At 42.5% G+C, this 15,896-nt stretch overlaps 1 protein-coding gene across 1 annotated transcript; it reads right to left on the reverse strand.

Moving 5' to 3' along the window:
• Window positions 1-4,156: 4,156 nt before the first annotated feature.
• On the reverse strand, window positions 4,157-13,313 carry LOC133897207 (phosphoglycolate phosphatase 2-like). The gene is made up of 11 exons (XM_062337849.1): window positions 13,127-13,313; window positions 12,938-13,005; window positions 11,702-11,794; window positions 11,557-11,628; window positions 10,747-10,818; window positions 9,612-9,671; window positions 9,468-9,520; window positions 6,048-6,145; window positions 5,861-5,960; window positions 4,619-4,722; window positions 4,157-4,530 (listed from the first exon to the last, which is right to left on the reverse strand). Exons 1-11 carry the CDS (start codon window positions 13,224-13,226, stop codon window positions 4,430-4,432), a joined length of 921 nt encoding a protein of 306 aa, XP_062193833.1. The 5' UTR covers window positions 13,227-13,313; the 3' UTR covers window positions 4,157-4,429.
• Window positions 13,314-15,896: the final 2,583 nt, after the last annotated feature.

Raw genomic sequence — 15,896 nt, forward strand, 5'->3', positions numbered from 1 at the left:
TCTAGACGATTCAAGAATGCATCGAATAAACAAGAGAATGGCGAAAATATATGCTTATGATGCATGATCATGAACGACATGAAAGGCGCCATGTTTTGGAAGCATTTGCAAAAGAATGCTAATCGATTGGGTAAGAAAAGATTTGAACCTTGTATAAGACAACTTAAGGTTACATGGTGTTGAGTAACTAGCAGTCTGACTATGGGGGTTGGTAGAGAAGAAAATGGTACTTAGTAGGTCTGGCGATCAAACCATGGGTTTGGCGGTTAGACCGGCCCTAATAGCGGTCTAACTCTTGACTATGGAGATTGGTAGTTAGACCAGTGTTAGCGGTGGCCAGACTACTGGCCTGGCCAACACCATCTCAGCGAGATCACCAGCGAAGGCTCCGACAATGCCTTTGACCATGAAGGGTACCAAAACACTCTACAAGACTAGAGAAGTGTTTCTTGGGTGATATGGGCAACAGGCATGGGGCCAAACTCAAGGAACCCATGGATGAAGTCCATGCTAGGGTTGAGATTGGGTTTAAATGAAATGTGGACCAGTTAGAGCTCAAGAACAATGGGAAAAATATAGGAAAAGTCTCACCTCAGCGTAGGGAAGCTTTCTATTGGTTTAGCCAACTCCGGGGAAGGTTCGATACATAGATCGGGCTCTGTGGTGGTTTTTAGCCTCGAGGTGGAAGAACTCACGTGGAAGCATCTCCGGCGAAGAAGATGATAGGAAGGAGCTAAGGGAAGCCTTCAGGGAGCTCAGGGAAGTCTTCTCCATCGATCTCCGGTCGTCGAGTTGATTCTCTCTCTCTCTCTCTCTCTCTATCTATCTCTATCTCTCTCTCTCTCTCTCTCTCTCTCTCTCTCTCTCGGTTTGGGTGGAGGGGAGTGAGTAAGGAGTGAAATGAGAAAGAGAGATGAGTGGGCATCAGTCGGTGGCTTTAAATGATGCTCTGAATTCTGTCGGTCAGACCACGGGAGTTCCCGGTCAGACCGCAGGAACTATCTTTTTCGTGTTTCTTCCTTTTCTTTTTCTTCTCCTTCAAATGACTGTAGGGTCTTTCTAACTACCTCTAAACCATTTCCACTCATAAATATAAATATAAATATGTAGTGGAAACGCGCATTGATTAATAACATATCATTTTTTAAATGGGTTTAACCCTTAAATTTAAAATCAACCACATAAAACATGACATCATGATGATTACACATGCTCAATGACTAGATTTGGATTTTGGGGTGTGACAGAGAACTATTTTGGTTCTGCCGGAACCAACAATCAAACATTAACTAGCAGTTCACTACTAATTAAGGATTCAAAAAGTTCTAAAGGCCTACTACTATAGGGTGTGTGCGCTGGGATCCTAGGCAAAAAATGACAATAAAGAAGAGCTCATCGTGTCCTATGATGGTCATAATATTTCCTTGTTTCAAAGTTTGAAAATACTTTTGCTCCCGGAAAATTGTATTAGTGGTATAACTTTCTACTAAACAAATTACTTCTTCCATCTTATTACTTCCTGTAAAATTTCTATATATATAAAAGAGAAAATTTCATAGGAACTTAACTCATATATATAATACATACAATGTTGATTTTCTTAAATATCATGTCTAGAGAGACAGTATTGTATATAGTGATATACAATATCATATAGGATAATAGAAGGCATATGACATTTAGGGGAATGTTAGGAGACTGGTCTTCCAACATATCTTGGGAAGTAAATTCCATAAGTATATTATATACACTAAGGATATCATTCTCCTTCTGCCGGATCAAATCATTGCTCTTCATTTGAGGATGGTTTGAGAAAAATCTGCTAGTAGAGTGCCTTTTGGTTGTGCATTGAAGTGAGCTTCAATCTTATCCCTTTTAATTTGCTTGGCTTTCCTAATATATTTGAGATACAAATATTTAAAAATCTGGTAATTGTTTGTATGAAGATTCGTACATCCACACAATTGACAAACTTGAGAGTTTTCTATATTATCATTTCTGCTAAAACGATTTTTGCATTATGCAATTCCACTCTTTTTCTACATGTTGGAAAATTTTCCCTTGGATTTCCTATTGTGCTGTTTATGGCCATGAAATTTGTATCCTGAGTGATGGCATGCACTTCAGGAAGGGGCACTGCACCTGTTGGGTGATTTTGATGATGATATTGCTGTTGCAATATCTGGAACGATAGATGAAAAATGCATAAAGGTGTTACAATTATCCGAAATTGTGTGATAACATAATCTCAACATAGAGCTGATTTCGTGAACTTGAGAGATGTAATCTGCAATGGACTAAAAGACCAGAAAACGAAGGAGATACCATTCACGTTCAGCTCCGGGTAGTATAACATATTGTTGCTCAGAACACTCGTAGAGGGAGGTCCAAAGAGCTAGTGGATCTTCCTCCATTAAATACTCAGATTTGAGATCTAGATGGAGGTGGTTTAGTAAAAATGCAAAGTTGTATATTTGGAATGCTCAGGCATAGATCGATATTCTCTATTGGTAGAGTTAGGATGGCAATATATTTTTGGATAGTTAAAGTTATGTTAACATCCGTGGTCATTCTGTCTGTTGGGAAGCATCTCTTCCCAAAGGATGGATGCAACCGCCATGGGCAGTTGCTTTGATCACTAGGCTCAAAACATTTTCTCACTACCATAGAATATGGCTTTACTGCTGGTTGCAAGCAAGCTTTCACTGCCAGTTTTGGAAATGGCAGTACACAAGCAGTAGTGATAGCTGTGTCGCTATCACTAACTGGCTTTTTCGACTGGCAGTGATGATATTTTTGCAAAAAAAATTAGACGACTCAGGCACCGTTGTGGCTTGTCCACCGCATGTGCCTAGCATAGAAAAATGCAGCGGCATGAACTTCGTCGCTACAACACACCCTATTCATTGGGTTTTCTTTCATAAAATAGGTTTAGCCTTTTGAAATTTGTTTTAACTCAAAATAAGATCTAGCAAGTTTTATGAATTGGCAAAATGAAAATTAGGTTGTTACAGGGCGGGAGGTGGGCGGTGGCGGTAGAGAATAGAGAGAGGAGGGATGGGAGGTGAGTGGCAATGGCACTTGGGAAGAAGGGGATCGATGGGACCAAGGTGGGTGGTGGTAGCGCTTGGGAGGATGGGGATTGACGATATCGAGGTGGGTGGCGACTGAGACAAGAGAGAGCGAGGAGCACTGCTAGGTTCAGACTTAGAGATTTTTTAGGCCAAGGACAGGACACAAACGTGAACGCGAAACGACTAAAATGGATTCAATTCGATATTTGGGTCTAGCTCCCAGGTTCTCTGCCGGATCATAACAAAGACCGGCAGCAGTGACACCATCACTATCGGTTTTTGTTATCAACCGGCGGTGATAACAACCTATCATTACCTGTTTTTTTCTAAAACCAATACTGATACTGTTTTTCTTATGAACTGGTAGTGAAAATAGTATCATTGCAGTTTGAATTGATCTGGCAATGATGAGGCGGCAAATAAGATCATTTTTGTAGGAGTGCCTACTATTCTACCTACAACTCTACCACCTTTGCATTTTCAAATTTTCAAAGTAATGGTCACGTTTCATGTAAATTATGCCTAAATTTTATGTGTGAGTTCTTTTCATAAACATTTATGCGTTTGAAGTGCAGGAATCTCCCCTAATTCTTACGGAGCAAAACTACTGCCTGCGATATTTTAATAAAATTCCTAGGCCTTAACCAAATACCACATGTAAGTTATTTTCAGTGGAAAACGCAATAGTAGATTTAAAAAAAAAAAACAATCAGAAGGTTTGCTCTTAAAGATTTGTGTTTCCGTTGACTGTGTTGTCGGCAGTGGCTGTGGTGAGTTAGGGTGTGGTTTCATCGTCTTAGGGTTCGAGTTCATCAAGGTCCCCTTTCATAGAATTGAGATAGGTGTGCATGGTTCAGTGGTGAGTGATGGTGCAGAAAGGGCTTGTCCTAGATACTGTGTTTTAAGCCCCAAGTGTTAATTTTCGTACGTCAGTTAGCTTAAAACCTTACATCTGTTTGGGTAAAGGTGGGCAATATACTTCAGTACCCCCTGTATCAACCACAAGCCAGATACGTTTAGTGCAATTCCATAGCCCAAAGTCATCCATTTTCGTTTCTAAAAAAAAAAAAAGAGTCCACATATTTTCAAACATTCACAAGAATAATTCCATTGATAAATTTGAGGCTTTAGCAAATGCCATGATACATATACTTAGTTGTCAAACTGGTTCTGAATGGCGGGACTTGAGTTGACTTTAAGTAGTATACATGCCAGGGTTGCTACGAAACAGCTACCCAAAGAGTGAATTGTTGTTGCCATAACCCAATTGGATCATATATATGTAGTTCACGTGAAAAATCTGGACAAGTGCTATTCAAAACTCAGAATCCGCAACTGCAATGCCGAGTCCAAGATTATTGTTGCAATAACCCAACAAGATCATACACGCTGTTGGTGTAAAGATCTGGATGGATGTTATTTGAAGCGTCCTGCAGTTCTGGTAAGGTGGTGCAACCTGCATTTGCAATCCAAGGCATGTGAGATGCTCATTGAACACAAGAATGAGATGGTAGAACAAATATCGAATAGGAGCAGCTTCCGACCAGACAAAACAAGGAGGGTCTTGCAACCAGTATTCTGGCCAAATAGTATGTCTGTGTCCAGTCTATCACCAACCATGCACATCTTTGATGTTTCCAGATTGAAGCTGCAGTAGTTGAAACGGCAAGGATTTGTCAGTAACGATAACTTGCTTTTGATATTGTCACATTGCAAATAAATACAAAGAATGCAATCATCGTCCTGTCATCTTATGCTTTGTGCACATTTTGTTGCTGTCTTTGAAGAGGAAAAATTTTATAGAAAGATGAGGGATGGGGGAACTTTGCAAAACCCTTCAGAAAACATTTCCTCTTCATTTTATCTCTGTTTCGCTGTGTAGTTATAAAGTTAATTATAATGAATAATTTTAGAAACAAATAAGTTAGACTTCACTTCAGAACAAAATGAAACTGAATGTATATATGGAAGAGTATTTGAGCCCGCATTCAGCTTACACAGTAAAAGGTACTAGTAATAGTAAAAAGTAGTAAAAATAATAACAGTAAAATGAGACTGATGAATAAGTTATGGTTCTAGCACGTGGATTGCTAACTTTCCGCGTTTCTATCCATGGATAGTTACAACCCCATAAGAGTGTCTAGGTTTTTTACGTTGGCTCGCCAAACCTATCACAACCCTCCTTCTTAACCCGGGCTTGGCACCAGTTATGTTGGTATAACATAGCCGGAGTTTATCTATAGATAGTCCTTTAGGGATATTCTTTTCCTTCAAGTCTCACTTTGCAAACTCCTATTTTAGGTTTGGTCGACCTCTGCCTCTCTTCACATTATCAGCGCGTCTTAGTATCCCGCTAAGCACAGGTGACTATGGAGGCCTCCGTTGGATGTTCGAACCATCTCAACCAATGTTGAACAAGCTTTTCTTCAATTGACGCTACTCCTACCCTATCACATGTATCATCATTTCGGATCCGATCCTTTCTTGTATTGCCACAAATCCATCGCAACATACGCCTATGTTGTACCAACATAGCCAGACTAAAGCTCAGGTTAAGGAGGGTTGTGATAGCCTTGGTGAGCCAATGTAAGAAAAAAAACAAAACCACTCTTATGGAGATGAAACCCAAAAGAAATCTTAAATGGATTGACATTGCTATTTTATTCACGGACAGTGGACTTAGAAATAATGTTAATAGACTTCCCTGATTTTCCTTCTCAAAGAATAAAAATATGCTCTTTTGATTATAATCAAATGGTACTTCTCTTATATTACACTTTGCAAACCTTTTCAAGAGGAAGTCCATCAAAAAGCTTGAAGGCTTTCCAACAACAACGGGCTCTTTCTGCACCGAGCAGCTTACTGCAGCAACCATAGTTCCAGCTCCTGTGAACGCAGGTAATTGCAAATGAACTAATACTGTGATACAGATAGAAACTCCAAGAAAATCAATAAATTTCTCGATAACAAAACCTGGCCATTCTTGGGCAGATGTCATATGTCCAGTTGGATCACGGTTGGTTGCGATGAAAAGGCAGCCTGGATTCTCACTAATACATGTTCTTGCATACCTACAAGAACATTACTATGATTTGATCATCACAAAACTCAAGATCTAAAAAGGTAAGGAGTATGATGGACAGAAGGTCCGAACAAATGTTGAAAGCTGAAGGGATGCTCTGAAATAGGTTTATTACTTTAATTGTAGTAATAAGTGTTATGTGGGGAGTGATCATATGCACGCCACAATAAAAAGGAGGGGGCAGCGGCAGGAGCAGCAGCAACAGATCAGGATTAGGAGATAAGTTTCCTTTTCTTAAAGAGATTACAGAGATAAGTTTGGTAGGAATCAGATTTGTTTGGATCAGGATTTGATTTAGTTTCCAATTCAGCTAGAGATAAATTAGTTTAGTTAAGATATGGGGTCGATTTAGGATTGTAATCTCCTACTAAGTAGAGGTATTCTTCATAATAAAGCAAGCAATATAATTCCTCTCTCCCCCCCCCCCCCCCCACTGAACTCCTCCCCCTCTCAGCTTTCTTCTCCAACAGTACCACAACGGGGAGGCACAAGTATCGCCCTCGCCCTCCCGTTGATCAGGACTATTACCTTCGAAACCTCCCACCAGCCACAATATATAACATCATGGTATCAAGATCAGACCTTCCTAAGACCGCCACCATGCCGAGTTCAGGCGACGAGGCTTCCTCAATCGACCAGGCCACACTGGACGTCATCTTGCAGAACCTGACAAAGTTAGATTGTTTTGACAGCATGGAAGCCACACTACGCGACATCGACACTAGGTAACGGGCGCGCCACATCGCCATCACACGCCTGGAGGCACAGCGCGATTCTTTGTCATCTACATGCGGCCTAGGTGACGACAGGCTACTGCTGAACCCACATGCCGGCGGGGCACACCTGTATGACTGTGCCTACCATCGTCTTCCTTGCATACATAAGCTCGACTTTCCTAAGTACGACCGGAAGGCCAACCCCCTGTTGTACCTTAACTGGTGCGAGCAGTTCTTCTGGGGGTACGCACAAGGTCTGGTGGGCCTCATTCCATTTGACTGACCGAGCTTAGCAGTGGTACATGCATCTCGAGCGCAAAAGGCACACCGTCATGGTCCTGCTTCACTGAGCTACTCAACCTTCGGTTTGGGCCACCCCTGCGCACCAACCCTGTAGGTGAGATGGTTGCATGCCATTATACGAGGGTTGTCACAGATTACTGCAACCGCTTCCTCAAGCTCTTGGCTCACACAAGACCACTGACGGCATCACAACAGGTTCAATTTTTCACTGTTGGTTTGCAGGAGCCTATGACCATTGATGTACAAATGTAGAACCCGCAATCCCTGGAGATAGCCATGAGCCTGGTGCTTTCCTTCAAGCACCGAGAACAGACAGTCCAGGCGAGTGGTCACGTGCTTCGCTCCGTGTTACGTTGGTCACTCCCGAAGGCCAGCATTGACAATACAGCGGCTGTTGAGACCTCGGCACCAACCGACGTGCCCAGACGTCCATGGCCACCGTGGCGGGCCGCATGGTGAAACTGTTGTCCCAGGCTGAGATGGATCACCATAGCCGCTGCGGACTTTGCTTCAACTGTGATAAGCAGTATGTGCACGACCACAAGTCTTGTCGTCAACTCTTCCTCCTAGAGTTGGGCGATGATGACGACAGCCACAACGACGACGACGCAGAACACATCTCCTTACATGTGATCGCCGGTGTCTGGAAGCCCGAAACTATGCAAGTGCAATGCAGAATTGACAGCGCCGTACTGAACACGCTGTTTGACTTGGGCTCGACTCACAACTTCGTATATGAGTCAACAGCGCCTCGCACCGGCCTCCAGTTACGGGTGCAAGGCAATCTCCACATCATAGTGGCCAACGGCGAACAAGTGCCCTATTCTAGGGTCTAAAGGTGAGCCACATCTTCAGGCGGACCTCTTCATCCTTCCATTGGATGACTATGACGTCCTCGGGACTCAGTGGCTGGCCACACTAGGACCGATCCTATGGGATTTTGGTACCCTCACCATGTCTTTCAGGTACCAAGGACGCCAAGCTATGTGGACAACGGAGGTCGGCTCAGCCAGTGCGGGTCTGGTAGTGTGCAATGGGCGCAACCCCTTGGAGAACCTGTTGACCGAGTTCAAGGATGACTTAATCGAGCCACACAGGCTGCTGCTACTGTGTTTCCGGGTCCATCACATCCACCTGGTATCGGGGACCGAACCAATTGCAGACCACCTATACCGGTACCCAGTGTCCCACAAAAATGAGCCGGAGTGCCATTATCATGCCCTTGAGGAGCAGGGTCTCATCAGGCGCAGTACGTCGACCTTCTTGACACTGATTCTGCTCGTCAAGAAGGCAGATAGCTTGTGGCGCATGTGCATCGGCTATCGTGTCCTGAATGATCGCACAGGGAAGGACAAGTTCCCAATCCCCGTTGTCGACGAACTCCTCCACGGGCTCTGCGGTGCCTTGTTCTTCACCAAGTTGGATCTCCACTCAGGCTACCACCAAGTGTGCATGCTTCCTGATGATGTGGCCAAGACAACGTTCAGGACACATGAAGGGCTATGAACAGCCTCACGAACGCACCAATTGTGTTCCAAGCATTGATGAACGAAGTCCTGCACCCCTACCTCCGTCGTTTCGTCCTCGTCTTCTTCGACGATAACCTCATCTACAACCTATCCTGGTCCACTCATCTCCAATATCTCCAGGCCATGTTGTCCATCTTGCGCCAACACAAGCTCTTTGTCAAGCGCTCCAAGTTCTCCTTCAACTTTAGTGGCTTATCTAGGCCACGTGGTTTCGACGACAGGCATAGTGATGGACTCTGACAAAATCCAGGCAGTGGCTGACTGGCCGCCCCCGTGTTCCCCACGAGCTCCATGGGGATTCCTGGGTCTAGCTGGCTACTACAAGAGCTTCATCAAGGACTACGGCAGGCTAGCGGCTCCGCATACCTAGTTACTCAAGGAGGGATTCGCTTGGAGCGAGCAGGTGGAGATGGCATTCGAGGCGCTCAAGCGCGCCCTCACGACTAGGCTGGTGCTCTCTACCCGACTTCGCATGGCCATTCATGGTGGAATGTGACGTGTTTGGTTCCAGCTTCGAGGCTGTGCTATACCAAGATGACGGACCCATTGCTTTCTTTAGCCATGCCATAAGCACCTGGCGGCGTACGAACGAGACCAATGGCCTTAATGGGCTTGAGATGGAACGACAAACTTATATCCTATGAGAAGGAAGGAACGTGATTTTAAATTCAATTTAGACTATTATACAGGCAGACGTATCAAGCCTGATCAGCTTGCAGAGCAACAAAGATAAGGTTACAAGAACCAAGGTTAGAGGCCTAACTGCATTTTGTAATAATTGAAGTGCTGATCAAGTCCAACAACGACAGCTCCAACCTGCCATAGATATTTCATTTAGATCAGAACTCAGTAATTTTATATGTGATTTAAAGGCAATTCAATGTCTGATAAACATGTTTGACATTACACTTTTGTCATGTTCAAAGTAGAAGTCCGCCTCCAATAGTATGCTTTTCTTCCCATCCTCCTGCAGAAAACATCATTACTTAAAAGTGAACCTGTTATGTGCAGGAATTACTGTTCACGCACGTGATTAGTTTGTTAGTTTGAATCAGGCTTGGTTTAGGAGATAAGATAGAGTTTGGTTAGTTTAAATTTGGAGAGAATTAGAGATAAAATTAAGAGATGAAGTTGGATTTAAACTAGAGATAAGATTAGAGATAGAGTTGGTTTAAATAGTCTTTGTGGGCCGGCTGACCGGCTATTTATACACGGCACTAGCCGTGATTAAGAAATCAAGCAAGAGATATCAATTTAGTTCCTAGTCCCTTTCTCCTATGTCTTCGTTATAGTTCTAAGTCTTCTCAATCTATAGTCCAATCTCTCCCCTAGCAGCCGATGCTGCCCGGCTATTCTCCGGGTGGTGTTTACCCTAACGGAACCAAAGACAAAATAGAGATAGCTTATCACTGAAAAGAATATTTATGTTTTCAAGCCCTCAGCAAGTATCCTTAAAATGATATAAGGAATTCAAAATACCACAACAAAATTATTTTGATTGGTCGTGTGATGTGTCACACTCTGGCTATTGCTTGGCATGTTTGTCCAACTGTGGATGTTATAAAGTCAATCACGTTTTGTTATTTCTGGGCTATTTTTTTTTTAAACAGCACAGCAGACACGCCCGAAATTGCTGTTGCATTGTTTATAGAAAACCATAGAAAGTGGCATGTTATACCTTGAACTGGCCAATCATCCAGGACATGTCCCATACCATGATCCACTATGTTTCTATTATTTTTTTCACAATACGATTATTAAAAAAAAAATTACAATGCATCAATGTGTAGAAAAAGGAACAAATGCAATTATTCATCTGCATGGATGCACCATTAGAACTATATCACTCCAATATTTAATGTTGTTGCATCTTCATATTTCAGTAAAGGAGGTAGGAACTCAAGGAAAAGGACAATAGATAGGAATCTCGTAAAAATCTTGAATTGGCATTATTTCCATGTATCAAGAAAGAAAACAGTTAAGCTAAAGGACATGTAATTAGGGGGAATAGAGGTAAGCAAAGGAGAACAAGCATGTCTTACCGGACCACCAAAACATTCAAAGCCAGCTAACTTGAGCTCTTCCAAGATTCCATCCTCACCGACAACATAAACCTAATTAAAAGAAGCAGTTTCAAATATAGTCAGTTTATATCCATGAAAACAATGGCATGAAATAGTGAAAAGCCTTCGATCTCAAGCACATCAGCGTAAACTAAGTAGAAGATTAAGTTAAATGGCCATATTAGGGGAAAACATTATCAAAAAAGGCATTACTTAGTGCAAGGAGATAAAATGTCCTACCAGAACTCAATCAACCTTGTTAATTCTGCCCTAAGGTAAATGATGTTCGTCATAATATCTCTGAGGAACACATGAAAATCTCAATTTTTAATTATGTGAAGATATGACAGACAAACCAGTTGAACCAATCAGACTATTTTCTAATGGGAGAACAGCCCCATCAAACAGCTGGATATATAAACAGAGATCACCAGGAATCAGTAGGTCAAAACTATGGCACAATATCCTTGTGACAAGTCAGGGTGATTGGCTCAAGTAAGTGCCTTTTGGTTGGTCTTACAGCACAAAATTCCAACCACATGAGTTCTGCATGACTTTTCAATCTTATTTGAGGTGATCCAACTCAGCATCCATTCACAAATCCTGTAGTGAAATTGAGGTAAATGTGCAGGCTGTTATGTTATTAAGTTTCTCGCAAATATACAAATGTTAGCGTTATGACATTTTTGCTCTTGATGACAATTTTTTGTAACTATCACATACTTAAGATATCCTAAATCATTCACATTAAACAGAAAGAAGGAAGCACATTACAAAAATTTATGATACCTTCTTTTCTGGAGGGAAATTATTTAACTTCAAGAACATGGCTGCTGCATATGATGATGTAAAAATCTCTTCCTACAGAGAATATAACAAATGAGTACAATACAATAAATTATCATTGCAAGTGTCTGCTCGTATCGGAAAGTACCTCAGTAACTTCAAGTCCAAGTGCTCTGAATTTCTTTGAATATTGCCTTCTTGACTTTCTAGAGTTGTTTGTTACAAAAAATAATTTCTTTCCCTGCACAAAGTCAATACGAGCATCATTACTTAATCTCCATGTATGCCTTTTTATGAACCAACCTACAGACAGTGATGGGTTTTGAATTTATTCCAAGTAATATATCAATGCCCTAAACAATGGCAGTGAAGATCACAACTTGGTTAAGAACTTAGGATAGATGCTACATTGTTTGCCAACTAGCATGTCAGAATTCAGATGAATATAGATATAAGATGCCTATAAGTTTCTTAATATTGACAGAACCAGAATAATTTTAAAGCAATGTTATGTACTCATGCAGGCAGTTGACACTTGATGACGATACTTGATGCATAGTGGCTCTACTTAGTTATATACTTGTGTTGGTAGATTTATATTTTCTTTGTCTTGACAGTTGAATGATTGAAATATGAATTCTCGTGTAAAATCCAGGAAAATGCGAGATGTCAGGCTTCCCACTTAACTGTACCAAAAGCTCTTCTTTATGAGGTTAATAAGCTGATCATAGAGACTTTAATAAGCACACCTTGAGGTAGCTCTTGTAAATTACACTTTACACAGGGAAAACAGAAAAAGATAACTGACAAAAAAAATCCAACGGACTTCAATAAGCACAGGTAGAGCTTCCTCTTGTAATGTTGTAACTTACACAAGGAAGACAGAAAAATAACTGAAGAAGTTTTCGGACACCCCCCTATAATTGGCCACCTCTATAAAAAAAATACACCCTGAGATCAACTATCCATAGACGAACCGATGAAGTACAAGCATTATTAGAAAGAGATAATTTAGCATTTACACAAGTTAGAACCCACATTTCTTTCCAACAAAAGCTTGATGTGATCCGAGTACTAATACACTTGCAGATAATTAAGAAGAACGACTGTGACTCTATTTTACGCTTCCTAACAACTCCAATCACAAAACGAGGAAAATAAAATACTTATCCATTTGACATAAGAAAAGTAAATAAAACAGTGCTCTTCTTCGTCGCTGGATATTTAATGTTGTTGCATCCATGCAGACTCTCGATGTTTTGATTATATTGCTCAGGGATGTAGATTTTTGGTCACTGTTGTAATCCTTTCCATATCTATATGAAAATCATGCCGGTATCTCAAAAAAAAAAAAAAGATACTAGCACATTCGAATGCGGCGTACAGTTTTCCGCAGCAGCTCCATCGTCTCGGGAACCCCTTCGATGAGCTTGTCGCCCTTCCAAATCACCCCTAGAAACCATGAATTCAGAGGAACGCGACAAGAATAAAAAAATGATGAGAGCCCGAACAGGGATCAAAATCTTCAGGAATATCCCGCAAAAAAATGGGGGAAAGGTAACGAATCGGAGACCATCGCAGTCGAAGAGGAACGCGTCGACGGAATCGACGAGGGAACGGGCGGCGTCGGCGGTGAGGAGGCCGCAGGGAGGGTGTGGGAGCCCGTTGGCCATGGCCTCTTCGTCCTTCTCGGCTGCTGCTTTGTTTGTGCTCCGCTGGTTTTGGAATTGGATGCCAAAATGCGAATAATTCTCTCCCCTGCCGGGTGATGACTGTTTTGCCCTTCGTCGTTGAAGGCATCTTGGTGTTGACCAAATTTCATTGTTTCGAGTAGCTGCGCATAGGTTTTAATTAGTTTAGGTTAACTCTAACAGGTACTTTAAAATTTTGTACTCTATAATATTATTATAGTATCTATTATTATTATTACAGTACTATTTTTTCTAACTATCTCTAACAGATACTTTATAAATTAACCCTATCTTCTCTCATATATTTTTTTTTCCTTTAACCGTTCGTTCTCGTCCCTGCTCCTCCCTTCCTCATCCCTGCTCCTTCCTCATCCCTTCACCAAGGACGACGGGCGTCTTGGAGTGCGCCTCGCAGACCTTGTGCCTCCGGTGGTAGTCGCGGCACTTGCTCAGATCGGCCTTACAGCCGTCCACCGCGCACGACAGGAACTGCGCCACTCCCGCGCCGCCAGGTCCCGAGCGCGGGCGCTTCATCGGGCTCTCCGACGGCACCGTCGCCGCAGCTGCAGCCGCCACCGGGCCTCATCGTCATGGGCGACCCGCTCGGGACGGCCGCATGCGTCGCTCTCAAGGCCCCTAGCGTGTTGCGCGTCGACCCTGTCCTCGCAGGCATCTTGACGGCGCTGGCCCATCGGCTCGCAGGCGACGCACCCGACCCTCCTGCTCTCTGCCCTGGCGCAGCTGGAGGACAGGTCCTGGCTCTCCGCTCTCCGCCCATCTCCAACCGGAGCCTCCTGCTCTCCGCCCTGGCGCTGCTAGAGGACGACTTCCGTGTACAGTGTTGCGGCTCCGGTCTTTCGTTCGCAAAAAAGCCGCCCATCTCTCCTCCTTTGCCGCCACCGCATTACTGCAGCACTTGATTCTGGCTCCATTGGAGATGATGCTGGTGCTACAGTAGATCGCAAAATACTGTAGCACTGGAATTTGCCGATTTGGAGATTCCGTTGGAGTTGGCCTTATTATGTGATGGTTAGGGTTATTAAATTAAGAAAACGTCCATTTTACCCTTTGTCCTTCAATTTTTTTTTTCCAGCTGTCATATTTTTCGTCTTACTTTACCTTGGACTATTAAATCAGGTCACTTAACTCCTTAATGATATAAAAAATTGTTTTTCTTATACAAGTTGTGTTTGAAGTTTAAAATATGTTGGATAATAGATGGCATCATACGTTATATTAAAGAATAGGTTTGGAGCATGGATGATGACGTGAATAAATAATTAATAATTATATAAATATAATAGGAATATGGTATATTCTTAGAATGGATATCCATCGTATATGTGTCCATAACCTGTTATGGGTAAATAAGGCAATGTGCCGATATTTTAAGCGATTCATCGTGTTCTACACGGAATTCATCCTTTGATTAGGAAGGACTTTTTCAGAAGGTTACACTCGAAAATTCTAAGTATGATACGTCTCATCGATCAAGCTATATAAGAAGGGGACGGGTACGCCCATATGGATATTGGATTCAAGGCCAGACAATTGAATTCCAAGCAAGGGGCTGGACAAGCAGTTCAGAGCATGCTTAGTCATATAAGAGCATAAACAACCCGTTGAGATCCACAGTAGAGTCATTTCTCGACGAGATTCATCCGATAAGGGCTTTAGAATTTAAAGCACGAGAGAACTCGCTGAGATCCTTAGGATTAGGTCTATACGCATAGGATGTATGGTTATTATCCTAAGAAAGGTTTGAACTTGTATAACATCTTGTATCCTCTTCTACGATGCGGTACAGTTGATGACCAGGTATTTCTACTTTAAGTAAGTATTTGTATAATCGATTTTGTAAATCGTCAACAGTTGGCACCATCCGTAGGGATTTTATGACAAGATATGACTTCATCAACCAAGCGCATCAAGTCTCCAACAAAGGGATATTTTGATGATAGGTTCTACGACAACTTTGGACCCAGCATCTACGTGAAAACCGATGAGTTGATAGAGGTTTCTCAATCTCTGATGGTGAATTTCAACCCACAAACCCTTGGGTTTACTGGTCAAGATGATCACTCACATGATCATATGGCTTGAGGGTTAGATAACCCGACTACAATGTGGCCTTAACTTCTAGTAGCTCTCGTTATTGAGTAATCACCAATATAGAGAAGGAGATCTGGAGGGCGAACATTGCTTCTTGAAATTCGATGCTTCTACGGACGAAGAAGACATGGAGAATTATGGTGGCAATGTAGTCTCTACTGATCACCCAGATGATTGGGTAGATGTTAGTCATGCACATGTGATTCGCATCACAAATATAAGAGATGATGATGGTCCAAGGGGGTTGAGTCCATCAAAACTTTCCTTATCGGGACATGTCCAAGGTAGAGAACAATACCGTAGGAGTCACCAGATGTTGCCTCACATATAGTGTTCGATTCATTGGGCCCACAAGGCGATGGCAAACAGTTTGTCTCCGGTATGGCTTAATACCTACAAGTCGTAAGAACTCTACTCTCTAGTCCTCTTCAGGGATGATTAGATACCCTAGAGGGGCCATGGTGGTTGGAAGACATTACTGGTGTCGGTGTAAAGGATAGTGGGGTCCCCTCGCAGGTGGACCCACACCGGTAAGATATC

The sequence above is a fragment of the Phragmites australis genome, chromosome 17 (genome assembly GCF_958298935.1).
Source record: "Phragmites australis chromosome 17, lpPhrAust1.1, whole genome shotgun sequence".
NCBI classification, from domain to species: Eukaryota; Viridiplantae; Streptophyta; class Magnoliopsida; order Poales; family Poaceae; genus Phragmites; species Phragmites australis.